General features: G+C 42.5%; 2 protein-coding genes across 5 annotated transcripts in view; both read left to right on the top strand.

Moving 5' to 3' along the window:
• Positions 1-2,441: 2,441 nt before the first annotated feature.
• Positions 2,442-22,372, top strand: UBXN2A (UBX domain protein 2A). Of its 3 annotated transcripts, none has more exons than XM_068183342.1 (7): positions 2,442-2,597; positions 8,070-8,123; positions 9,543-9,678; positions 11,488-11,597; positions 13,173-13,313; positions 18,061-18,225; positions 21,052-22,372. In XM_068183342.1, exons 2-7 carry the CDS (start codon positions 8,083-8,085, stop codon positions 21,338-21,340), a joined length of 882 nt encoding a protein of 293 aa, XP_068039443.1. In that variant the 5' UTR covers positions 2,442-2,597; positions 8,070-8,082; the 3' UTR covers positions 21,341-22,372. The 3 variants fall into 3 exon arrangements, with proteins under 3 accessions (XP_068039443.1, XP_068039441.1, XP_068039442.1); XM_068183340.1 differs by lacking the exon at positions 2,442-2,597 and adding an exon at positions 4,271-4,367; XM_068183341.1 differs by lacking the exon at positions 2,442-2,597 and adding an exon at positions 4,559-4,700.
• A 2,390-nt stretch (positions 22,373-24,762) lies between these two features.
• MFSD2B (MFSD2 lysolipid transporter B, sphingolipid) overlaps positions 24,763-25,833 on the top strand; it is a 38,997-nt gene continuing 37,926 nt past the window's right edge. For both annotated transcript variants that reach the window (XM_068183339.1, XM_068183338.1), the window contains exon 1: positions 24,763-25,119. In XM_068183339.1, coding sequence (XP_068039440.1) covers positions 24,778-25,119 — 342 coding nt within the window. In that variant the 5' untranslated portion in view covers positions 24,763-24,777. The remainder of the gene's footprint in view (positions 25,120-25,833) is intronic.

The following is a 25,833-nucleotide window of genomic DNA, read 5'->3' as shown; positions in this document are numbered from 1 at the left end:
CACATGTCCCTATTTTACCAGGAAATCAGGAATTACAACAAAATAAAAAGTCCTTCATCCCTTATTCAGAACTTTTGTACAGAGTTTCTTTCTAGTAAGGACCAGAGGGCTCTATTCAGTGAATTACCATTTGCTTCAATCATAGGCAATTTACCAGAGATTACTTTGCAATATCTCTGAATAGCAGTAACATTCCAAAGAATGGAAATCAAATCATCTTTTCAGGCCTCTATTTATAAGCTCATATGTGTGCCTCTCAATCATGCTGTCAACTCCTCCTGGTTTCTGTTGAATCTTGAAATAAAAAAAAAAAAGATTCACAAGAGATCTTGCTTTTGTAAATGCACCCTAAGCTTCTTCCTGAGGGGCATGTTAGGAAATTAAGATTGTGTGGTTACTCCTTTGAGAACTGTCCATTATGAAGATAGGCCCATGGGATATAAGTTTGGAAACTTCAAACAAGCAGTGTCCAGGAATCAGGATTGGTACTACCTTGAACTGAACAGAGAACATGATGCAATCACTCCACATTGCAGGCATTTTGCTATGTTATTATTATAGAAGGCTCATTATTTGAAGACTACCACTGTCATTTAAAAGTGGATAATAGTTATGATTTCAAATTAAATAATTAATGTCCAGCGCCATTATCAGCACACCTATCTGAAGATTGTTTTCCACACTAGATAACATCAGTGCAACTTGAAGAGGGATCAGAGAGTAGGTTTCTTAGATAACATTAAAAGAGAGTGGTAAAACTTTCCTCCTAATATTTCAAAATTTTCTTGCCATCACATCTGGCCATTAGCTTCCATAATATTTTTCCTGTTGAGCTAAGGTCACAGCAGATAGTTTTTCTAATAATAATTGTGTGAAACTCATAGGCTGATGATATTGCAGCCAGGCATCTGCAGGGGCTGTTTTTCACTATCATTCAGGCAGTAAATTACTTCCATCTTGGACAAAAGTGGCAAATCATCTTACTTTGGTGCTTATGATCATTAATCATATGAAAGTAGCACCACCAGCCTGTTACTATGCTGGGTGATGTATAGCTTTGTAGTAAAAACCAGACTCTGTCCTAAAATGCTCACAATAAAAATAGGCATTTATGAACACGTGTGTAGATAAGCTTCAGCACCAGACAAATGCATAATGACTTGATTAGGATCACATGGCAAGTCCATCAAAAACATTATTGGTTCATAAATCTCTCTAGTCCTCACACACAATCTTAGGTTTCGAAGTGTGTTTTTTTTGTTACAAGTCCAAGAACAAGTTCATAAAATACACTACCATGTCATCATTTTAGTTTCACTTAAAAGTGTCTTTGACAATTCCAATACATTATTTTCAAATGTGTGTTATCTGGTACAAAGAGTTGCTCAGGCTGCCTTGACTTTTCATGGGCTTATGCATTTCACACTTATTTTAAAATTGAAGCTATATTCCATTTTCTTGTGTACTTACAGTCCAAGAGTCCAGCAATGTGTGGATACTTCTTTCAATGCATGATTGTCATGAATGCTGATTCACCCATGAAACAATGACTTGCTTTTCCAGTGCACAGCTGACTTCCTAGAAGCATTGGTTCCTTAAGCTACTTCCCTCTGTGTGGCAGCCTGGAAGGTTTAACATTCCTTCAAGGACCATTCATCCTATGCAGAGGAATGTGCTGTCTTAGTCAGTGGAATTGCCATTTGCAGGATAACCAGACCCTGTTCTCCTATTTATTTTGCAGTCCCAGTTCCTCACAGTGTGTTCCTACTCCGCGTGCACACACTTACAAAAGGCTTCAGGCAACAGCTCCTCTCTCAAGTTAAGGTCAATCAATACGGCTGATCTTTAATTATAGGTAGCTGACAGTGTCCTCTGGCATAGGCTAACCTTGTTAAATATAAGGTTTAAAAATATCCCTTTAAAATTAATTTTCTGCTTGTTTTTAGATGCCCTGTGTGTGCTGGTTCTTCTGTGACCTTGACAGGTCTGGCGGTGACAGCTAAAACCCTGCTCTACTTTGTCAACACTGAGATTCACTCCTACGTTATAAAACAAATCTGGGGGTTGTCACTATCTTCCACGCCACTGCATCTGATCTCTCCTGACAAAGGGGCATGAGATGGTTGTATTCATCTCATGAATACCCTGTTAGAGGTTTTTCAGCAGACACAGTCTGGGCTGTTTGCTTCTATTCACCACACGGTAAGAAAAGGACCATTTGCTTCTGTTCATCTAGTGTACTGCCAGAGAATAAGCTGTATTAAACGCACAGAGTCTAAAAGGATTTTAGTGATGTCTTGATTGTAACAACATTCTAACTTGAAAATTTTCAGCTTTAAAGGAAATATTTTTTACATTATACAAGAGTTGCAGTTCTTTCTTAAGATTTTTGTTACTCCTATGCTTTGTCAACAGTTTGACTCCTAAGAGAGAACAGCACTACTTAGAAGAGCTTTTAAGAAACCAAATTCACTAGGACACTGATTCCTATTGCAGTAGGTCAGCATGTCTCCAGCTGTACTCTGATTTCCCGTAATAAACCTAATCTTCTAAATCAATAAGTGATTGCAGCCAGGACACCTGCACCATTACACCAGGTAAGTCCAACCTCACCTCCTTCTATGCTTACCTTTGGGTCTGTCAAGTTGTTGCTGAAAGGACCCCCAGGAAAAGGTTAAGCATATTAATGAACTTGTGTGTTTAATGAAATGGAGATAGTGTACTTCAAATAGTGAAAGAAAATTTAAAACAGTCCAGCACTGCAAAACAACTTTCCGATGTTTTAGCTTAGGGTTTTGTAAATTCCTTGACTTTTCTACAGTCATGATATCTAAGTTTAAGTTCTAAATATATAAAACCTGTTTAATAGAATCAGTAACCCTTGTAACAAAGAAGTATCTTCTATTCTAAAATGTCAATCTATTTTAAACATTAAACAAAACCAGGGAGAATAGAATCTCTGCAGTCCGTGTTTTGAAATATAAGACTCCATGTATTTTAACGGAAACAAAAGGCAAATTTCTTACTATCTTCCCTGAAGATTCATAAGTAGGAGCTCTAATTAGATCTCATCCAGTTAAAATGTAACAATTAATCCAAACTGCCTTCAAAAGGATCAGTGCATTGTGACGTGCATTATAAAGAGAAATAAATTATAGCTGTCAAGTGTCAGATTTTACTTCTGTTACTCACCCATCACTGAACTTTGAGACTAAGCATCTTATTTTAATATTTCTGAACAATGTGATTTTAATTGTTGTGATTAAGGGATTGCAGAAACGTGTCCCACGTGAAGACGACACTCAATGAAGTATTACCTCTGCTTTCAGAATTACCTTTGATCGCACTTGTAAATTCGCAGTGGATTTCCCATTAATTAGTGTGAATTAGATAGTTGTGGCTGTTCAGTTTAGGTTAATTCTAAATGTTTTACAGCGCATCGCTAATTATTGGTGGGGGGAGAAAAACCCAGCCCTTATTAAACAGCCCGCAGGCGCAAGGGATGCGTTCACTCTGCTCCGTGTGTGTTTCCAGGGGCTGGCAGCTTCTCCGCGGTGTTGGCCTTGGATACTTGCATAGCTCCTCGCACCCACCCCGGGACCTCCTCGTCCCGCACAGAGCGGCTTCCCCAAGGCCCAACACAGCGCAGAGAACTCGGCTCAGTCCTTCCTTCCCCGAGGATCCCATCCCATTTTCCCGTTTGATTCGCCTTCGGGAGCTCTGCTTCCCAGACAGCGCGCCGCTCTTTTGTCCTCGGTGCGAGGCCTCGGCTGACTCCTTTTCACTGTGTCAACACCGGCCCGTAATTCGCGCTCGCCGCGCCATGAGCCATGCCCGCTCTCCAAAGGGCTCAGCGCGCGGCTGCTCCCGCCGGCTCCGCGGGGCCGGCCAGGTGCCCAAACACAGGCACCGTTCCCCCCTGCTGTAAGTGCCGCGGCTTGACAGACGGACACGCAGGCCGTGTCCTTTGTTCCGCAGTCGGGACAGAGCTGCCTTCGCAGTCTCAGGCCGGGTAGGGATGTTTATTTCTGCCGTGCTGCGCCAGGTCCTGCCCAGGTACCGCCGCAGCGACGCGGGGGTTCCGGCTCGTAAAGGGGGTTCACGGCGAGCCGCAAATACGCCAGCCCTCGCCTCTCCCCGGAGGACAGGACAGAGCAACACAGTGCAGGGCCATCCCCGGGGAAGCCGCGTTTCCCCCCGCACAGCGGGTATCGATCCTCACGGACACCCCTTCGCTGCCCCGCAGCACCGGGGCGGAGCTCTGCCCGCCCCGCCCGGCGCCGCCGCGCCTGCGCCGCTCAAGGCGGGACACCGAGGAGTTCCGCGGCGGGCGGGCGGTCCCGGGCTGGGCGCTGCGGGACGGGCGGGTGAGTGAGTTCGCTGCGGGGACAGGCTGGGCAGGGGCAGCGCGTTCCGCAGAGCCGGCGCTCCCTCGGCTCCTGCCGGCGCTCAGACTTTGCCCGCGGCCGTCCCTGGGGCGGGCGGGCTGAGCCTCCCCGCTGCCTCCGCCCTGCTCCGAATCGGCCGCGTCCCGCAGCAGGCGCGACCCTCGGGGGGCTCGGCCTGGCCCCTCCCCGGGCGATCTGCCTCCGCGTCGGTACCGTGGTATTGCCTCATCGCCTAAAAATACCTCCTGGCGGGCTGGTTTGGCAGCGGCGGGAGGCGCGGAGCGTGTGCCCGGCCTGGCTCTCGGGGTGCGGGTGAGTTCAGGTGTCGCAGCCGCGGGGTTGTCCCAAAATTGGTTCTTTGACCTGCTGTGCATGAGGCTAATCCACACACAGAGCCAAGGTACTTGATTTATTTGCGGTTCTGAGCCGAAAGAAGGGCTGCGTGGTAAATCCACAAAGCTCGCACGACTATCAGAACTTCTCGCTCTTTATACATGTTAGCAAACATAGACTTTAATGTTCACTGGCTACAAGTTTGCATAGTTCTCTTATTAGTGACTATTCTGTCTTTATTAGTTAAATTATTCCCGTACTTCTCATGCTAAGTAGTCTGCGTGCTCGGTCTTCTGTTAGGTAGGTGGTTTTCTTGAGTTGGTGATCTATAAGTTGCTTGTCATGATTTGCCCTGCCGAAATTACCTGTTAATCACTTAGAAGTGATTTCAGCACAGTTGCTGAGCTGACTTTATTAGTTTCTTCCTTATCGTTCTGGAAGTTCTGCCCAATGTCCTTGTGGCCTGTAAATTGTGCATTCTTTGTGTCCACCATCAGTGGTATATCCTTCATCCCAAGATTTGTTTAGCCTTCTCCCCTTTAGGTCTGAGATCGTTGAAGCACATCAAGTCCTAAAACTTAACAAGACTATTCTACAGACAAGTAATTTATCTTTCTAACACCTGGACATCAAGGTTGTGGACAGGTTTCTTTCTGAGTGCACAGCTCCTTTAGCCAGCTGGAGAGGAAGCATGAATGCTGTGGTTTGTACCTGAGCACATCAGTCACGTTCAGGCCATTAGGTTTGATGCTCATCTCGCTATTCATTTGTACTTGCCATTTCTCTGTAGCCTCCCGTCTCTCTGTGGCACGGTACAGTGCAATTTTCAGCTGTAATTTCTGTGCTGTGCTGTGAGCAGCTCACAGCTGGAGAGTTTGTTCTGCCAAAGTTAGTAAGGGGTTAGCAGGCTTTCGGGGGAGGGGGCTGCAGGTGCTTCTGTGGGTATTTCTGCCCTTCACAGCAAGGAAAACCTCACAGATAGTTTCTGTTTTGTTTCTCTTGTGTTAAAATAACTGGAAGTGTACAGACAAAAGTATTGACCATAAAATTATTTGCCAGAAAAAATATTCCTATTGAGGGCTGCCCGTTTGGAAACCCTGGCTGTGAAAGGCCACTGCTGGGTCAATGGCTCATCTTGGTGGGGCTGGAAACCCCTGGGGCTGTATGGGAATGGCCAGGAGTATCCTAACCCCAGTTAATAGATGTAGCTGTGGTGGGCTGCTGACATTTGCAGCTTCTCCCATGTTTTAAATTTAGGTTCTGGAGGTGGTAGTTCAGTTCTGAGGTACTTTTTGCCACTGACGCAAAAATTACGTACAAAAGTTGTTAACATTTTAAACAGCAGCCAGGGATGTCTGTCAGAAGTTGGTGGGAGGAGGTGGTTTGTGCTGGCTGGGTTGGCATGCTGAGCTAAAGTGCTTGCAGTGCGTTCTGATGGCTCTGTTCTAACAGCTTTTGGCCATAATAAACATCAATATGCTGTACAGGATGATTCTTCACGTAGAGAGATTAACACAAACATTTCTTCTAAGTGTAATTGCTGCTGTACTGTAGAAGGAACAGCAGCTTTCACAGCTGACCAGTTTTGAATACTATTCATGCGCGATGGAGGCCAGTCTAATGTAGCCAAAGAGCTAATTTGAAGAGCTGCTTCATTGTGTCTGTTTCTTTTTAACAGCTCTGATGACAAGTCACAGAGGATCAACAAAAGCAGATGGCAGGAGGTGGCTCTTGTTGCTTTGGGGAGTAGCCTACTGGAGTGAAAGATTAGAAGATAAGCACATTAACACAAACCACAAAGAATTACTTTGGGCTAAATGCAAAAAAAAAAAAAAAAAAAAAAACCTCCTACATGCCAGAGTGTTAAAACTGAATTTGAGAGAAGTTTGAAAAAAAATTACACTTTTTAAGCATTCCAAATTCACTCTGCTCACTTGATACTGAGAGTTCTTTTTTTCCCAAGTGCAATACGGAGTTCCAAGAACAACAAACAGATATGCATATATCATCATCATGCACCAGCACAGGCTTGCCTGATAGATGCAGGGCTCTGGCAGAACATTTGTAAGGGGAAAAAAAGAGATTATACCTCATCTTGTGTGACATGTCAGAGGTGTGCAAAATATGTTTTGACTTAATGCGCAACAGCACCAGTTAAATTTAAGGTTGACTGGTGTAGGGTTTTTTTGGAGGCTTATATATTTTTCTACATCATGTATGGCACATGGATTTTAACTTTCAAGTTGAAAGAATACCAGTGTTCAAGTACCAAGGAGCATGAATTAGTACTGCATGTGGTGGGTTTCATTTTGTGGTGGTTTGTTTTATTTGTTTTTATTTTTATTTTTTATTTGTGCTGCAGTGGATGTTGTTTTCCCCTAAACTCCACATCTTGTTAAATTAGATCACAAACACGTAAAATTCATATTAGTGGTGTTGTGCATACTGCTTTGGTCAGGAGTGTGATGGCTGTCACTGCTTAGTTTGATGCCACACATAATGTCATAACTTAGTCCTGAACCTGCCAGGAGCAGATCATCATCTGTGTAACCAGTGGTTGTCAGGGATAACTCTCTGAACACAGTTGCTACTGAAAAATTCTGTTTTCCTGTGGGTTTTTCCAATTGTAGTGATTTTATTTTTTAAGGGCGTTTTTGGAACTTTCTGGCTTTTTGTGACTTTCTTCAGAGCATTCAAAAGTGACTGTAATGAGATCAGTGTGGGATTCTTCTTTTTTTTTTTTTTTTTGACTCAGCAGACTAATCCTCTATCATATTTAGTACTTACAAATCCAGGATTTTCATGCCAGCTGACAGTAGGCCAGAAATGATAATTCACAGTTTCTGAGTTGCTCTGCAGCAATGTCTTGAGGTAAGGTAGGAAGGGTAACCTGACAAATCTTGCCCCTTTTAAGTAATGCACAGTTAAGGTGAAGGTCACTCAAATGCCTGCAGTGGCAGTGCAGTTTTTCTGCAACCATCTCAAAAAGCTGTGTAAAATCAGGGAAGTTTAAACCATGCCACTCAGGAAAGGATTGTGATTTCTCTTGGGCATGTATTTTCACATCACACTGTTATTATTGTGAAATGTATTTTGTACATTTATGAAAAAGTAACCTTGCTCCTGAACGTCTGGAACAGATGTGTGGTTCATGTGTCATTAAATTAGAAACTGCAGGAAAACAAAGAACCATCTGGAGACTTGGTGGGGGGCAAGGTTGAGGTTTCTGGTTAAATGTATTATCAACACAGGAAAAAATATAAAGAGTGCTTCAGCTACAAAAAGAGCCAAAGTGTGATAAGCCTTTTGTTTGGTTTTGGTTTTAAACCATTTTCTCTTTGTAATTAGGGGAAGCACCAGAATGAAAGACATGGACAATATCAAAACTGTAAAGAAAGAATGGTAGGTGCCAGTTCTCCTCATTTTTTGTCTTCTTTTCCCACTGCTGTTTGTGTGTCCTGTCATTACTTTTCAAACTTTGTTAAATTCTAAAATACAGTATTTTTACTGTATTCATCTGTTCACATATACTGAAAGTTTCAAAAAAATCCTGTTGTTTTGCTGAAAGATTTTTCATATACCTGAAATGTTTCCTAGATGCAAGAAGCTGTGTAAATATTTTAATTTAAAATAGCAAGGCAGACTTTCAAATTGCTAACTCACTGTGCAGCTCTGCATCTGATGTGGAGGTGTTTGCTTTCCAGTTCTGTTTCTGAGGTAAAGCATCGTGAATACCTACATTAATGCTTCAAGTTTCTTTTGTTCTATTAGAAAACTAAAATGCAGACAGCATACTTTTGAAAATTGTTCTTTAAAGTTATTGAGGTTTTCTTTTGTTTAAGATGTTAATCTCCAGGGATTCTTAGTGTTGCATAGGTGCACTGCAAACAATTCAATTTTATGCAAATGTATCTAATTAGTATTCCAGTATGTATTGCTGCTCTTGAATTCAATGCAGAGTTTTATGTAAAATTGGATAATTTTTCAAGAGCTGGGATTTTTATTTTCTGAATTGCTTAAAATAGACTTTTCTGAATCTCCCATAGGAGTAACTCCTGCAATGTTTACGAAAAGCTGCATAATCTTCTTACTATGCAAAGAACCTATACTGAGATAATCATTCAGGTTGCATATTTGTGCATATTGATTGGTGAAAATCTAACAAACAGCTGTCACATATACAATGTTCTATAAAAAGATGTGGTTGATGCATCTTTTTTAATACCCTGGCAGTCTCCACAGTGTTGAAGGCTTCCATTGTATTTCTTCAGTGCATTCCAGGGGTGTTGCGTTACTTGAGTTTCCCTAATGCACTTTCCAAAACAGTAATGGTGGTTCTGGGATGGTGCTAGGAATGGGGAGATTCAAGCTGGGGTTGATGAGTAAATCCTAGGGCAATTTTCTTGTATTCTTTAAAATTTATGGCAAAGGAACCCAAGCTTGTATCACAGAATTGCTTTAAGGAAAGCCTTTCATTGGTGTGCAGCTAGGTGTATGATGGTTAAAGTATGAATAATTTAACTTGCATTCCTGGCTCTGAGACCAAGTTTAGAAGCTTTGCATAGATTAGTTCATCTTTTCCGATTATGTTCTTCAGCTTGTGCTTTTGAAGTCCAAACTGTTGCAGTTAGAGATTGGTAAGAAGTTTATAGAAAAGGCACAATGTGAAGTTGACCTGATGCTTTGTACTCAGTAAACTGAGGAAGTTGGGTGCAGGGGAGTGTGCCTTCTATACTTATTGGTACTGAGATTTTGAGGTACCTTCTTGTCTTCTAATATGTTCTCTGAGTAGTCATTTTTGCTTCTGTCTTTGTTCTGCAGGGTGTGTAAATCAGGAACTGATGATCAGATTTTGAATGGTACAGAACAAAACTGTGACTACTTTGTAGATAACCTTTTTGAAGAAGCTCAGAAAGTTGGTGCTGTGTGTGTGCCCCCAACTACAGTCAAGAACGAGGTAGGCAGTGAAGAAAAAAATAGTCATATTTGTTGTAACAGCACTCCAAGACTATTCTGGAAAACAGATAACAGAAGTCCAGCAGTCTTTTCCAGTACATCAGTTAAAAAAATGCACACAGAATTCAGAAAGCTGTAGGAACAGCCTCCCATCTCCCAGTCAGCCAGGCCTTTGCTGCTGGGCTTTTGGCTCTCACTGCTTTATAGTCGGTTTGGAGTCATTCTAGAACTGATGCTGGCATTGGGTAATGCTCTTTTGCTTTATTAGGAAGGAGAGTGAGGTGAGCAGGGGTTCAAGGAATGACAAGTACTGTTACATAAGAAGTTATTTAAGGAGCTGCAGCCTTTTCATGCAGAGGCATAGCCCAAATATTTTTCATTTGGTCTTATTCATATAATTATGGTTGTAGTGGGATGTTCAGTGTGGGTTTGTATCTCAGTGAGTCTGTCCTTTTCATGTTTTTCTGTTACTCATCAGTGACTGATAAGGGGAGGGAGAAAAGGCCATGTAGAACAAAGATGACAAGAAGAAATTTGGGGTGGGCATTGCTAGAAATTATGTTCATAGATCCTTAATTGACCCTGGAAGAAATGAAATGTCAAGAGCAATATCTTAAATTGCAGTCCTGAAATAGTGTTCCATGGCATTAGTTATGTCAATGCTTAAATGGGAAGTTGGTGTGGAATAATTAGTCCATGTTAAATTTGCATTCTGGCTCACTGTAGAGGAGCCTTCCCAAAATTAGAACTCTTTCCATATGCATTGGTGCCATGAGACACAAGAGTTTTTGATGGAATCTAATCTTGCTGAGTGCTGTCTACTTCTTTTGACAGATCACCCAATGGAGAGACAAGGAATTCTATTCAGCAGTTTGCACTTGCTGTTTATTTATGTAGCAATCACCTGACAAGTCAAACTGGAAAAAAAAAAAAAAAAAACCCAAACTTGTCAGGTACTATCAAGCCTCATTCAAACAATTTTCAGCTGAGGTGAATTCTGCATTTGTGGCCTCATCTGTGGCCAAGTATCTGCCAAGACAGTGTTACTGCAGGGATCAGACCTCGATAACCAAATGCTTCCTTCAATAGCATGGTGCATTAATAGGAAAATACAATCTCAAATATCCATCTTACAATTGGAGAGATTTCAGTAAATATTGCAATGGTTATAAGTTGGAGTAGTAGATGATTTTTGGCAAAGTTAAGGAATTACTGAGAATTTTATTTTTTCATTCCCCTAACCACCAAGGTTTTGAATACACCCAGGAATTCCAGGGTAACATAAGTGTATGACTGTCTGAAAGTAAATTTTCTGATACTTGCTTCATTTCCTGAGTGAAATGCTTCTGCATGCATCATCTCAATGCCTTTACTTTGAGAAAATCCTCCTGAATGATTGGAACAAGGCTTTACCCTAATAAATCCCCAGCTGGACTATTCTGGCACTTGGTGTTCCAACACCAGGCATGTATGCTCTCAAATTAGCTCTTGAAGAGTTGCAGCTGGCTGGGGTAGTCCAGCTCTTTTTTATTTTTTTTCCTCTGCTGAATTGAAGGAGTGTTCTTGATCTAGGAAGCCTAAATGATTTGGGGAAGGTTTGTTTATAACCCTGATTGACACAAGATACTTAGAAATGTCACTTACCCCTTGCAGTTGCTGTGCCTGTTGGCATGGGGCCAAGGCAGATTACAGTGAGCCTGCTCTCAGTATTTTTAGTCCATGAAGTGGATGATTTATAATCACAGGGTATGTGGATATACCAAGCTTCTTTTTCATCAGTGCTATAATGAGAATTGTTCTTACTCTGTAGGTTGATGTAATCATTAAACTTTGGAAAAATGGGTTTACGGTAAATGACGGCGAACTTCGGAACTACGCTGATGTTGCGAACCAGCAGTTCTTGGAGTCCATTAAAAAGGGGTAAGCGAGTTTTGTGTTCTTAACCAGCCTGAGTTAATGTGCTTTGGGTAGCACTTAGCTTATGCTCTAAATTTTTTACGTGGCTTTGCTGCACTGCAGTGTCCCTGTAGGAGCACAGGCCCTGCCAGTCTTGTTCCTGCAGTGCTAATGGCTGTTGGAACATCAACAGGTTTAACACAGCTCTCAGTGGCAGTAGTTGTACAGTTGCCGATGAATAGATAAAAGCCAGTGTTGGCAGGGGGCACAGCAGGTGCACAATGAAATAAAGAATAAATCAGTGCCCAATAAGAGCTACAGATCAAATGGTATTTTGACTAATGAACTCAATGCACAAGAGGTTGAGCATTTCTGGTTTTATGATCTTTGTTTTCCTTTTGTTGATGAAAAGCCTTAAAGAACATACAGATGTTCTATGTAGCATCAAGCAACTCTGATCAGTCTTAAAGTTCTGACATTTTTCCAAGTGCAAACTTGCTGTTGTGTAAATATAACAATCTTACATAAATTCCTGTGTTAATAGCCATCTTTTATTTTTCCCTGTATTAAAAGTTTACATGCTGCCCTGATTTCTTCTACTGTTTGCAGTTGTTGGTTTAAAAAAGGAGTTTGACCATACTAACCAGTATTATTTTGAGCCTTTAGTTTGTAGTCTGTTTCTTCACCCCTTACAAATGGAGAGGAGAATATAATTTTATGGATAATGTAATTTAATACCTCCTTATCAAGCATGTGAAATTACTAAGTCATTATATTTTTGTTTTCCATATTTTGCTAGGCCACCAAAAATACTAATTTTACACTATTTCTCTTGTATGTCTGTCACCTATGTTAGTTGCAACAGCAATTAACTGCACTGTTTAAAGCCTTTTGTGTGCATTCATCAAAAGTTTGCCACTTTTATTCCACTGTTTGCCTGTGAAGATGCTAATTATGGGATGGTTTCTGCATAATCATTGATGGTGGAGAAGCATTTAGTACAGCCCCTGTGCCAGCTGAGCCCCACCACCCGAAATTGTACGGTCTGCCTCAGAGCTCAGAGACAAAGGCATTGTTGTATTCTGCTTCATGCAATTAAAGCATTACCAAGGTGACGTTACTGCACTAAAGAGTGGAGCTGTTAGCGATGATATAATTTTTTGAAGTTGAGATCTGTGTTTGTCATTAAATGCATTGTGTCTAAACTCAGTTCTTCCTCTTTAAAAGCCTTTTTCTTTTTTTTTTTCCCTATGGAGATTAAATAATTGAACCTTTTGCAGCAGTGTATGGCAGCACTGAACTTCCTACACATTAGGTGTTTAGAATGGTAACTGCTGAGTAAATTTGAACATCATTTAACAACTTGCATCATAGGGATTTTTAAAATTATATATTTTCTAGTTAATTTGCTGTTCAGGAACTTGAAGTTATTTGTATGCTATGCATTTAACCTAACTCTCAGTAAATACTTATGAAGTTACTTTTTAAAAGCAGCATCCTTCAAAGGCCAAATGTTGAACAGGTATTAATCATTGGTCTATTTTGTATTATGAAAACAGTATAGTACCTTTTTTTTGACCTTTTGTTTTTTTTCTTAAGGGAACTGCCTTTTGAGCTGCAAAAGGTTCTTGATAAGGAGGAGGTAGAAGTGAAAGTGGAAGATAAAAAGGATAAGGTGTATTTGTCATCGAAAAAGCCAATGTTTCATCCCTTTTCTGGACACGGTTACAGATTAGGAAGGTGAGTAGGCTGATGTGATCTATGATTGAGTAGCTGAAGGGAACTATACCTATGGTGAAGGACCAAAATTCAGGAGGCAAGTGATCTCTGGAGTTTTCTAATCTAAGCTCCTGCTCAAAGTGGGGTCATCTGTGGGAACAGATGAGGTTACTCAGGCTTTTATCCAATTTGGTCTTGAAATCCCGTAAGAGCAGCAGTTGTGCAGCCTTCTTGAGTGCTGGACTGTCCTTATGGGAAAGAATTTTTTCCTTATATCCAATCTGAATGCCTCTCATTGGAATTTCCACCATAATGAGCATCACCCCCTCCTGCAGACCCTGGCAGGCTGCTTTTAGGTGCCCCACAACCACCACCATCTCTTCCACAGGCTGAACAAGCTGCTCTCCTCCAGCATCTGCTGACAGTGTGAGTGCTCCATCCTGCAGGCATCTTGGTGTCTCTCCATGAAGCTTGGTGGATAATTGGCTCCCACAATCCACTGGATGTGTTGCTGTGTTAATACAGCCAGGAAGCTTTTAGCTTTCTTTGTTCAAGGTCTCAATATTAGTAGAATTGTTTCCAGCTGAAATGCTGTCACTCTTCTATTCCATGACTTTAGAGAAAATAATCTCTTTTTAAGCTATATTAGCAATAGTTTGAGAAGAGGGGGGAGTATGACAATCCCATAAACAGAACTGAAGAAGTAAGAGGTTATTTTGCATTCTCTTAAAATTGTTCAGTAATTAATCATGCATGTATTGCAGAAAGGCATTTTTGCATTCTACAGTGATCCATGTCTATTTTTTGTAGTTGGAGCGTGTCAGCCACTCATGCCAATGCTAAAACTGGACTTGATTTACAACCAAACAACTATTGTATTTTGGAAGGCTGTTGTAGGGTGACAAGCCAGGGGTTCATTTATTTGATCCCTGTGACTTTTGCTTACTCCAGCCACATTATCTGCTTGACATATCCCTGTCATACAAAACTTGTGTGCTTATAAAAGCAGGCTTCAGCCTAGGGACCAGGACATGTTCAGTGACCAGGTGACACTGCTGAGTGACCTGCAGGCTGGGGTACCTAAGCTGTGGTGCAGCCTTAGGTGAACAGCTTGTTTCAGTTAAGTGGGAAGGGTTTGGCTGCAAAGGCTCAGAGCTTGTGCTGAGGGAAAGCCTGACCTGGGCAGGAACAGCTGAGGCAGGGGAATAAGATAGTGTGCAGAGCAAAAGACTGATAAAGGTGAAGGGTGCGTGGTTCCAGGCTGACTCAGAGAAGCAGTTATCTGTTTTATGAGTTTCATCTGTTTCTGTAGTACATTCAGTTACTCCATGCTTGAGTAGATACAATGGGGAAAACCTTCCCTTGAGAGATAGGTGAGATGCTGCTAGACTTGATTTTGATGGCATGGAAATCCTGAGCAAGTAGGGGTCAAGAACTTAACCTTATTTTATCTACCAGTAGAGCTGTTCATAACAAAACCAAAAAGATCTTCAGTGTGCTGGGTTTCTGCTGCTAACCAGTGCTAATGCTAGGGTTTTCAGTCACTTGTTGTGCTCTGCCATGCTTACAGCAAGTAACAATCTTGCTTCCCAGTAGGCAAGTTAGGTTTCAGAAACATGCTAATCTGTGAATTTCAGTTGACTGGTCTTGTACACTGAGACATTCTACAACTTGCTCAGCATTTTTTATTTCTTTCCTACTCTAGCTTGTCTATTCTGTGCTGTGCTATCAAAGCCTTTTCCTTACAAGCAAGTAAATATTAGTGTTGATGTTGGAAACATGAGCCGTAAGTGTTCCTACTCCATAAAGCAGTGCTCACTTTCTGCAATTAATAAATGTCCATTGCATGGATACACCACACTTGCAGCAGAAGGGCTTTGTGGGGCAGCAACAGAGCTGGCTGAGACCTGGAACAAGTTTTAAGCTACAGAAGTCATTTTCTACAGTTGTATTTATATGATTAGTCAGAAATGAGAGAGACAAATGACTGAAGAGCTTACTTTGGCTTGTAGCCTAGCTAAACCTCTGCTTAACAAATAAACTTATAAAATTAATATTGTATATTTTGTCAGTGTTCCCAGGTGGAGGGATTTTGTAATGGATGAACCATTATGAATTGGTCTATTGACTAGTTCTCAAAACTTTTGTTGGAGGATCTAGAAATAACGTATATGTTGATATAGCTCAGACAAGCTTGATCCTCTGCCTTTTTGTTCTATAGGAGAAATAAGATGTATCAGAATTTTCCAGTGTACCTTATGAACCTGTGTAACTAATGAGTATACTTTGTTTTATCTATCACTGTCCAGCTGAATTTCATAGTTTGAAATTGACTAGATTTGCATCCCCACTTTTCTATTGAGCTAATCTATGCATCTTTGAGACAGCCTCAGAAACATCTTAATTAAACTATTGACTGAAATGCCTTGTAGCAAAGCGAGCTTGCTCTGTAACCTCGTTAGGCTAAAGCATTGTGTGTCAAGCTGCCTAACTATCAGTCAGGGTAAGGCATGATGCCTAACTGCTGGGCTTTTTCTTGCCAGGAAACTGTTAGGATGCTCTTGCATCTCTTCGATCTCTAGTTTACATCTTCTGTCGATAATCTTTTAAAAGGAATAAGTCTTAAAAGGAGTAAAAATGCTTCAATCTCAGGCTAATAAGACTTAGATTCTTGGATTTTGGCTTTAGTCAAAGCTCCCACCACTAGATGGCTTTATCTGTCATTTCTGCAAGAGAAAAGTTTTTACGTATAGAAGTGCTTTAAATCTTGGTGATACAGATGTTCTAACTTTCTCTTAAAGCTTCACTTAATGTGCTGGCTTCAGTCTCACACACACTTGCTATCGAAAGAATCACCTCCAGTGCCTGCTGCATATGGAGATGTGACTGTGGGGGAAGTTGGTTTGGGAATGACACCGAAATCTGTGTTCATGCAAGGCAGTTGTCTGAGCTACAGCTGTGACTGATGTAGCCCAGCCCAGCCTGAGCCAGACGCCACAGCTGAGCACCTCTGCAGCCTCTGCTGTCCTGGAGGCAGCTCACTCACATGAGTTCTGCAGTGTCTGAACCAGCAACTAAACAGGGAGACAGCAAGAGCTGGGCATTGCTGGACTGAAGTATGACTTGATTTTTTTTTTTTTTCTCTGCTTGCAAAACTGTTTAACATTATCTTCCTGGTACTCAAGCTTTTATTCCTGATCTGGAGGGCAATTAAGTTTTATTTCATATTGAGGTCAAGCATGAACAGAAGTTGTTTGTGAGATAGTGAGGCAGGTGGGTGCTAGTACATCACTTGTATTCGTAATGCCAGAAAATTTTACAGATGTCCATCCTGTAATTTGTTGGTGCCAAGTCCTTGTGCCCCAGCTGATTTCTGTGCAATGCAAAACAGTCCTGTACCTCTTATCTGTCTCCAGTCACAGGGAACATCTCTTAATGCTCACTTGGAAATGAGATTTCTTGATTCTCATTCTTTTTGCTGAGTTTCTGTGGAAGATACAAAAAGGTGCCTCTGCTGGCTGATATCCTAGAAGTTAGGGCAGCACTTAAGTGGGCAATAAATGTTTCTGAAATACCTCTGACTAAACTTGCGAATATGACTCCAGCGTTATTAGCCCGAACATATTAAGTCATTAGCTAATAATAAATTAGCTGTGACTTTTCTGCCTTGTGAATAAATTAATACAGGTACAAGAATGTAAAAATGGGGTTTGTCTGCAGAGCAGGTGTGCAGTATAGTTAAGACTGTTACTCTATGGATATCAGTTACCCACTTCTCTCTCTCGAGAAACTGTAACTCACCAGTTTTCTGTGCAAAGAGCTTTTCTGCAAACTGCCATGTAGTGTTGATGTAGTCTGTGACCACAGCTGAGCTCAGAGCAGAAATGGTAACTCCTTAAATCACTGCTATTGTTCTGCAAGCAAACATCTGGTTATACTCACGGGAGCTGAGAATGTGCCCATTGGATCAGGCCCAGTGAGGACTTAAACTGTGCATGCTGAACAAGCTTAGTCATGAAAGAAGCACTAAGCTCTAGGCATTTCTTCAGCATAAAACATTTTGCCAGCAGTTTTTTTTTATTGTTTGTATTTTAAGACCATTCACTTGGGCTGAGGTCCGTGTAGTCTGTCAAGTCATTTTATGAATCTTTGCCCCTCTGGTTCAGTCAGCTGCTGAAAATGCCTTAGGAAAACAAAATCCAACTGCTGTGTGCATCAGTCTGGATTTTTCACATTAAGTCAATTTTTTCTGATAGATGAGTAATTCTTCTAAGCTGAGATAGATGATGCTAGAGTCTAAATCAAGGCTAACAACATTCAGATAAATTGAATTACTGTAATCACATTACGCTAAAAATTAACTTTGAGTATGCAAATTCAATACTCAACCCCTTTAAAGTTTCACCTGTGTGATTAGAGTACAGAAATGCATGAAGACTCTTCAGACAGTTTTGTCTCTTGTATATTCATATATAATTCTCTGGTATTTAAAGTTCCTTTCCATCTTAAAAAAATGTTAAACACAAGCAAACTGAAATTCTTTAGCGTGTTTTAGTCTTTAAGGGAAAATAATGGCATATGTGTAGGAAAAAAATAAGGAAGAAAGAAAAAAGCTGATATTTATGTTAGTGTTCTATATTTGTTAAAATAAAAAGTCATCAGTGCACTCTGCTACGGGGTAGAAAGCTCCAGAAACAGAGGTCTGGGGGAAAGTTTGAGCTTGCACATGAACACAGAAGCCATAACCTCATGTGGCTTTTCTTTTCAGTGCTACTCCAAAGATAATCTCTAAAGCAAGAGATGATCATCCAGGACCTGATGACAAAAGACACCTGCCTTTAGTACCCTTGAATGATTTGGAGCCTATCACCAATGTCCAGATCTGGTTAGCTGATGGGGAAAGGATAATTCAGAAATTCAATGTTTCTCACAGGTAAGATTTATTTAACCACTGTCATATATATTGGCATCTAAACTATTTGTCTTAATGCCTGTACATTTAAGTCTTTAATTTTTATGACTAATCTACCTCCTCAGTTCACTTAGCATTGTACTGCTCTTCAGGTGTATCTGGAAAACCTCTGAAATTTTGAGAAATCTTATAGCTGACAAGAGAGCATAAGAGAAATGTGAACTGTTAGAAGTCAGTTCATAACTGAGTGTAAAGGAAAATCTGAGGAAACTGTAGGAGCTCTTTGCAGGTTAGTGAAAGTTAAGGTGTACATATTGCTCATTACTAGAAGAAATAGCTTTTAACATGATAGCTCTCTCACGAAACAGCTACATCAGGAACAAATGGCTTTGTAAAAAGCCTGCAGGTCATTGGGCATAGGCAGCATCACATGTGAGAGCTCGAAAAAGGGACTTAGAGTTAAGCCAGAGAAACCTCTGGGGAGGGCTGGAGTTAGTACACTGGGCAGGGAGATTCATCCCCTGCATGTCAACATGGACAGAACAGAATACACACAGTGTGTGTATTAATTAATTCTTAATTAATAAAATTTATGGTTCCCAGAGAGGCTTAGAAAGGAGGATGATGTCAGGTGTCAGCACAGTGCATGTATGCAGGAGCTTTGAGAAAGTGGGATTAACACCTTACCATTAAATTGTAGAGCTACTGTCTTTAGAGACCTTTCTCAAATCCAAATTTGAGAAATTACTGCAGTACTGTACAGTCATGTCATGTGGAAAGGATATGTTGCCTGTGCTTCTCTGTGAAGCAATTTAAAGGTATCACAGATTTAATACAACCCAGGCTGCTGTCAAGATAAACTGTGAATGTCTGTGGCTGGTCAGAAGGAAAGCTCAGCTGTTGAAGGTTAATGACTGTAGTGTTTTCTTTGACTTGTACTAATTTATTACTGTTAGTAGCCTGGGATATGTACTGAAACACTGTTGTGATGTACTGCTGAAGGGTAAATTGCTCTTTTAATTATAAATACTTCATTGAAGGGCTTCATATCTCAATGATTCGAGGTCCTACACACTTAAGTATATTTAGAGGCTTTTTGTCTTCATAGTAAATAGCCGTTTGAACAGCTGCTAAGTGCTTTTGAGAGGAAAAAAACGTCTGAGATAAGCAGAAAAACAGCTTTACTGGTGTAATGCTCTTTTTGAAGTACTATGCAATAAATATTCTATCATAACATATTCTCTCACCACAAGACCAGCACATTTGTGCTGTACACAGTACTTGTGTATCACCTGATAAGAACCAGAGGGAAATCCTTTTAGAGCACATGTCCTTAGAAGTGATGATTGTATACACAGCACTCCTTTCAGTGCACGAGACAGTCAGCTATTTGTCAGCTAAGGTATAGGTTAATAGCATGTAGCACATATGTAGCATATTACCCAGTGTCTGGGTAAATTGATCACTTTTAGTTTTTGCAGTTAGATTGTGTAGGTGCCACAGTAACTGCCTACTTAGATATGAGTTGATTACTGGTGAAAGATGGGAGCAGAAGCACAGGAGGCATTGTAGTGTTGCACTGTGGGGAATTGAAACATGAGAGTGCAGCATCTAGGAGAGCAGACCTGTAGGAATAGCACACAGAGCTGTGTCCTGGATTGAGCTCTATCCCCTCTTCAGCACTTACTAAGTTTGTGTGACCCTGGAGCATCAGGTATGGAGCCAGGGTATGTTCACCCTGAAGCAGAGAGCTGGTGGCTAATTGCCTGAGTTGCTCTTGGAACCCAATGAAATTTGATATAATGCATGTAGACACCTGTAAATGTCCAATCAAAAATTTAGTCCTGCTTGAGGTTTTTCAGGCTCTTGACTTATAAGACCAAGCAGTGTCTCTGTGTTGAGGTCTGCGTGCACAGGAATTAGTTTTTGTTTTTCAGGCTGTGTCTGTCCTGGTGAGTGTGGCTAAGGCATGGAAACTCTGGGGTATCTGTGCTGCTAAACTGTTAGGATGGCATTGCCCCAAGCCAGCCAGCACTTCCTCAGTCAATACCTAGCCATCCATGGTTCTGCTGTTAGCTCAGGTCCTGGACCGTTCCCAGGAGACAGTGAACCTCATGGGAGACCCTGTGCATGGGGGAGAGGAAGGATGAATTTAGGAATTTGCCAGCAGCCAGTCTGCCAGTTGGCCTCAGGACCAGAGAATGGGCATTGACACTATGTTAATTTTATTCATACAGATGTATCTTCTCATCTTCATTTTCTAATTAAATGAGTCGATCCTGATTCTTCCACAGCAAAACTTCTGTCTTGCTCAGTTGTTGCAAGGTTCTTCATAAGCAGATTGAATCTGTAGTGAATTCACCATGCCCCTGCTTTGGGGGGATGGGACTATAGTTAGACCTAGTCAATGTGTCAGCTGTCCAAATAGGTTTTGCAATCCCTTTTTCTTTATTTTTATTATGGTTCCGATACATGAACCACACACTGGAGGCATCTTTATTCTAGCTCTTGGCTACAGAACCCTCAGGTAAGAGCTCCACCAGCTGGTTAGGAAATGGTAGGTTTGTATAACTACCATCTGAGCCACAGTGGTGCATTTGAGTGCTCAGAATAAGATACACATGCTTGTCCCCGTGGGACTACTCAGAGCATGCAGACCTTGGTCCTTGCCTCCAAGTGGATCAGGCATTTCAGGATGCCACCTCATCTGTATTGCTCCAGTTCTGTGCTGTCAGGCATTCCATGCAGTGGTGTTTCATTCCTGTTCCATGGTGGCTGTGTTATGCACGTGTGTGGGGATTGCAGTGCCAAAACTCTAATGTGAAGTTTTTCTTACTCTTTTCTCAGAATCAGCCATGTCAGAGACTTCATAACAAAGTATCAAGGATCTGAGGGAAGTGTTCCCTTCACGCTGACAACCTCTCTTCCTTTTCGAGAGCTGCAGGACGAGACACTCACACTTGAGGAAGCCAAGTTGCAAAACGCCGTTGTTGTTCAGAGACTTCGGAAAACAACTGAACCTTTCAGACTCTTAGTGATAAAAGCACCTGACAATGACTACAAAAGTGCTGCTACACCTAATGGACAACTCAAGAATGAGCAAAAAAATGCTATCAATAGTACAAGATCAAATTAGCTTTTAAGTGACCAAAAATCATCTGCAGGGTGAACTAGGCAAAACCAAAAATGTAACCAGCAATATGTGGATGCCCTCACATCCTCATGCACTGTGCTCTTAGAGAGCAGAATGGGTGCTGTGCTGTCGTCTGCTATAATAGAGGTATTTTCAGCTAAATTGGGTGGTCAGAGCTGTATAAGGTAGCAGAGGTAACTGTACAGCATATTATCCTTAGAATTTCCTTAGGTAAAAAGCTTCTTAGTATTTAATAAGTGGGTCTAGGTGGAACAGTTCTCTGAGACTTAACTACTGATAGCACCTTTTAAGGAAAAATAGTATTTATTTTTGCACTTTGGACTAAAGTGAAACATTTCACTTACATTGTAGTGTAAACTGTTGCAGTTTGCATTCTTCTCACAGTAACTCTTTGACAACCAATACTGCAGGCAAGCTCACATTTGAACTCTACCTTGAAAATGTTCAGGATGTAACTTTTATCGCAAGATCTGCAGTGTAATAATGTTCTGTCAAGTCTTCACATGGTGGTGGGTGCATGTGTGAGAAGATACAAATGAGATAGTTTGGTGCATACTGCATATGAAGTGCCTCAAAGTGAGCTCTGAAGGAATTGTTCTGATGAATGGTTGAAGTGGTTTCTGCTTCTTTTGGGCTGCTGTGGGTGTCTTGCAGATCAGGTGATGTTGAGCTACCTAGCTCATTAGCACAGTGACCCACTTGTAGCTTTGTCACACAGAAACTTCAGCTTTTTTGGCTACTACTCCAAGCAGGAGTAGTAGTTTAGAGGGACACAGTTGTTTTTATACTGTTTATCTGCCTCTGTCCTGAACTGCCCAGCTGATGGAGACACTAATTGCATGTGGTCAAGTTTCAAAGATGTTGAAAATCCTTACTTGAAAACTGACATTTTTCTCTCCACTTTGCCCCATTTCCATCCAGATCTTTTATTTTGCTGTTCATGTACTTGAGGCATAAAGTTTGTAGCCAACTATTCCATGTTTTGCTAAAAGAGAAAACAACAGAAAGACTTAATATTTTGTACTGTGTTCACTAAGCATGTGGGTTTGTGAATGGAACTAAAATCTCCAGGTAAGACATATCCCAGGATCTTCAGCGAGTCCCAACTCCTCTGTGCTACCTCTGCCAAAGGATGGGTGTTGGGGTTGTACTTCTTTTGTATGGTTAAGTGAAAGTTGGGTTTGGGCTTTCCTAGTTTTGTTATAAATAGAAAATTACTTCATTTGAGCAACTTGTATTCTAAAAAGTAGTGAGACTTCAGACTAGGGGTGTACTCTCCTTCATTCCCAGGGTTATAAAACAGGTTTGCTTCAGCATCTCTCATGGCGTGTTTAAAATGAAAGTCAACCGGGCAAATATCTATTGTGTCCTCAGAAAGCAAATCTCTGGTAATTGTGTGCTTTCCAGTGCTATAAACTTCCTGTACTACTGTGCCATTCAGGTTTATGTAGCAAGTAGTACAATTAAATTTTCCTTGCTCTTGCACTGACTCCTATATGAAAAACAAAAATATATATGCAGACAAATATATTAGTAAAATTGAAAAGACAGACAACCTACAGACACAGCTCCAACCCTCAATATCCAGAGCTTCCTGAACAGGGGATTTTATTAATCGGTGCTTCTAAATTTGTCTTAATATAAAACCTAGCATTAGAAAAGCAGATGTGGTTGATTGTGAGCTCAGTTGTTCTATCTAAAAGGTGCATGAAACATCGAAAGTAACGGTGTACTAATATTCATGCATTTGCAGCACAAAAATTTGAAGAAATAAATAGTGTAAGATTGAAATTGAAAGGGGAAGTGTAAAATTCTGAAGTGGGTAGATTTTGCTTGCTATCCATTGGCAGGAGTAGTAAGTATTTTGTATTTGAACATTGATAAAATGCTACCAGCATTTTAAGAGATTGGACATTTAGCTGCTTTACTAAAACCAACTGACTGACTGCAGCTTTGGTGTACTTGAGTGTGCATTTGCAGTTTGAGTGTGTCATGATCTCAATTACGAAATCAGAGAAAATCTTTGAAAAGTCTGAAGTGATGCTGGCTGCATTAATCCCGTGCTAGATTAGAAAGTGACTTTAAATAAAGGCAACAAATTGTAATTGAATAACTTATTTCCTAATTTGGAGAAAATCTTTGGAATGAATAGAAGACTTTCCTAAATCTAATTGGTTTTGGTCAAGTTTGTAAAGACCGATTAGCTACCTGTAGTGTCTGTAGACAGCAATTGTGCATTGCTCAAACAACAACATAACTGGCTTGATCAGTGCTAGAATTTGTGAAGCACACAAATACCATCAGTTATTAAATGTTTCTTCACAAGCCTTTGCTTTTTTGAGTAAAGCCTGTGCTTGAAGATATGAAGCCAAGAGAAGAAGAGCAAAAGGAAATGTTTTCTGTAGTTTTTCCTTTGTGAAGAAACATTCAAATGCAGGAAAAAGGTGTTTAATGTGTTATGAAGACAGTGTGTAAAGACAAAACAACCTAAATGTTGAATTTGCATGTTAGATGCATACCTTGTATTTACCTTGGGCCAGTCTCTCTGTTTTGAAGCTCCTCTGGCATCAGCCTCTAGAGACCCCCTTCAGAGTTTTCAGTAAGGCGTGTTAGGGCCACATCTCAGTTTTCTGTTAAAGATCTGGTTTGTAGTAAATTCTTTAATGCCTTGTTCTTTCAGAATTTTGCAAATTTGCTATAATTATTCTTACCAAATGAGGCTGCATAGGATTTAAATGTAGTACTTGGTTTGGCATGGTTTGCAGTGCCTGCCCAGTACCCACCAGGTGACCCTGTCAGGAGCAGAGCCCTTCGAATCAGTCACACCAAAAAGCCCTGGGTGTAGCGATTGATTAGTCATCATCTCCTCAAGACAAGCAGGTCACAGGTCCTGTTGGCTTTGTTAAACCCTCTTCTCTTAGGCTACCTTACTGTTGAAAGGATTCATACTTCAAAATGCAATTTGTCTTTCCTCTGATGCAGAGCATGCGTGCAAGAGCACTTTCCCAGGGGCAGGGTGGTGGTGAACTCGTGTACCCTAGATAAGAGTGTTGGCTCGGGGGCAGCAGAATCACAGAATCAGTGAGGTTGCAAAAGCCCTCTGAGATCATCGCGTCCAACCTAGGACCGATCACCACCTTGTCAACCGGACCATGGCACCGAGCGCCGCATCCAGTCTTTCCCTAATCAGCTCCAGGGCTGGTGCCTCCCCCGCCTCCCTGGGCAGCCCCTGACAGTCTCTAACCACCCTAAGGGCAGAACCCAGCAGCCGCTGTCCCCGCAGCGTGTCTCAGCTCAAGGGCGGCTGTTGTGTGATCTCCGTCCAGCTGACAGCGTTGCTGTCCGGCGTGGTTCTACATCCCTGCACTTCGGGAAACCGCGCATCTCTTCAAGGGGCAGAGGAGGCGTTTTGGGGCTGGATGAAAACAGCTCCGGCCCCTTCCACCCCCGTGGCCCGTCCTTGTGCCCCGTCCTGGATCCCCGCACCCTGTGGAGCCGTGACCGCCGGGAGCTGCCCCGCTCCTCTCCCCGCGGAGGTGCCGGCGAGGGACGGAGGGCGCGGGGGATCCCTGTCCCGGGCCGTGAGGGCAGTACCGACGCCTTCGCCCCTCCAGGGCGCTGGGAGAGGGCGGCGAGGACGCCGCCCGCCGTCCGTCGGCTCCGCTCCGCCGCCCCGCCCCGGGCGCAGGTGCCGCACGGGGTGGGATGTCCGCGGTGCCATGGCGGGGGCTGCGAGGGACACCCCGGCGGGCGAGCAGGAGGTAGGGGGCTGCGAGGGGCAGGGCGGGGGGCTTGGGAGCCCCTCGGACACAGCCCTGGGCGAGAGCGGGGTCCCGCCACGCCGGTGTTTCGCTTCCATCGCGGGCGGGTCGCGGGCACTCGGCGGGGCCGGGGCAGCCCGGGCGCGCTGAGGCCGCCCGGGTTTGTGCGGGGCTTCGTGCGCGGCCCCGCCGAGTGCCTGGAATAGCTCGGGAACCCTTCCCGCCGCCCCTGCGCTCGCCGGGCAGCGCCGCAACCCCGGCGTTTTCCCTGGAATGCGCTGCACGGGGTTTGCTCGCTGGCCGCTGCGGTGCCAGGGCAAAGCGCCTTCACTTCCCACCGCCTGTCCCCTCCAGGGCTGCCTCCCGGACCCAGGCAGGCGGGATGCGGGAGGCAGGAGGGGTTCGCTCCCCCGGAGCCTCAGAAAATCCCAGTTTTCAGGGGCGTGTTGTGGTGTGAGCGAGGGTGTCTCACGCTGCCTCCTCAGACTCGGTGGTCGCCGCAGTAGGAGAGGGAGGCAGGTGAGGGTGAGCGAGGACTTCCCAGCTCCATGGCTCTTGAGGGAACACCAGGTGAAACGGGCAAGGGGCAGCTTCCAAACATAGTGGATGAGGAAGACTTTCACCGCATGTTGGGGGGCATTCAGCTCATGGAGCTCTTCAGACACCTGGCACGTCCTGTTCGGGCTTGAATTTTTGTGTTTGGAAAGCACCTGG

Source organism: Anomalospiza imberbis, chromosome 3 (assembly GCF_031753505.1).
Source record: "Anomalospiza imberbis isolate Cuckoo-Finch-1a 21T00152 chromosome 3, ASM3175350v1, whole genome shotgun sequence".
Taxonomy (NCBI): domain Eukaryota; kingdom Metazoa; phylum Chordata; class Aves; order Passeriformes; family Viduidae; genus Anomalospiza; species Anomalospiza imberbis.
This window is presented reverse-complemented; position numbering and strand designations above follow the sequence as displayed.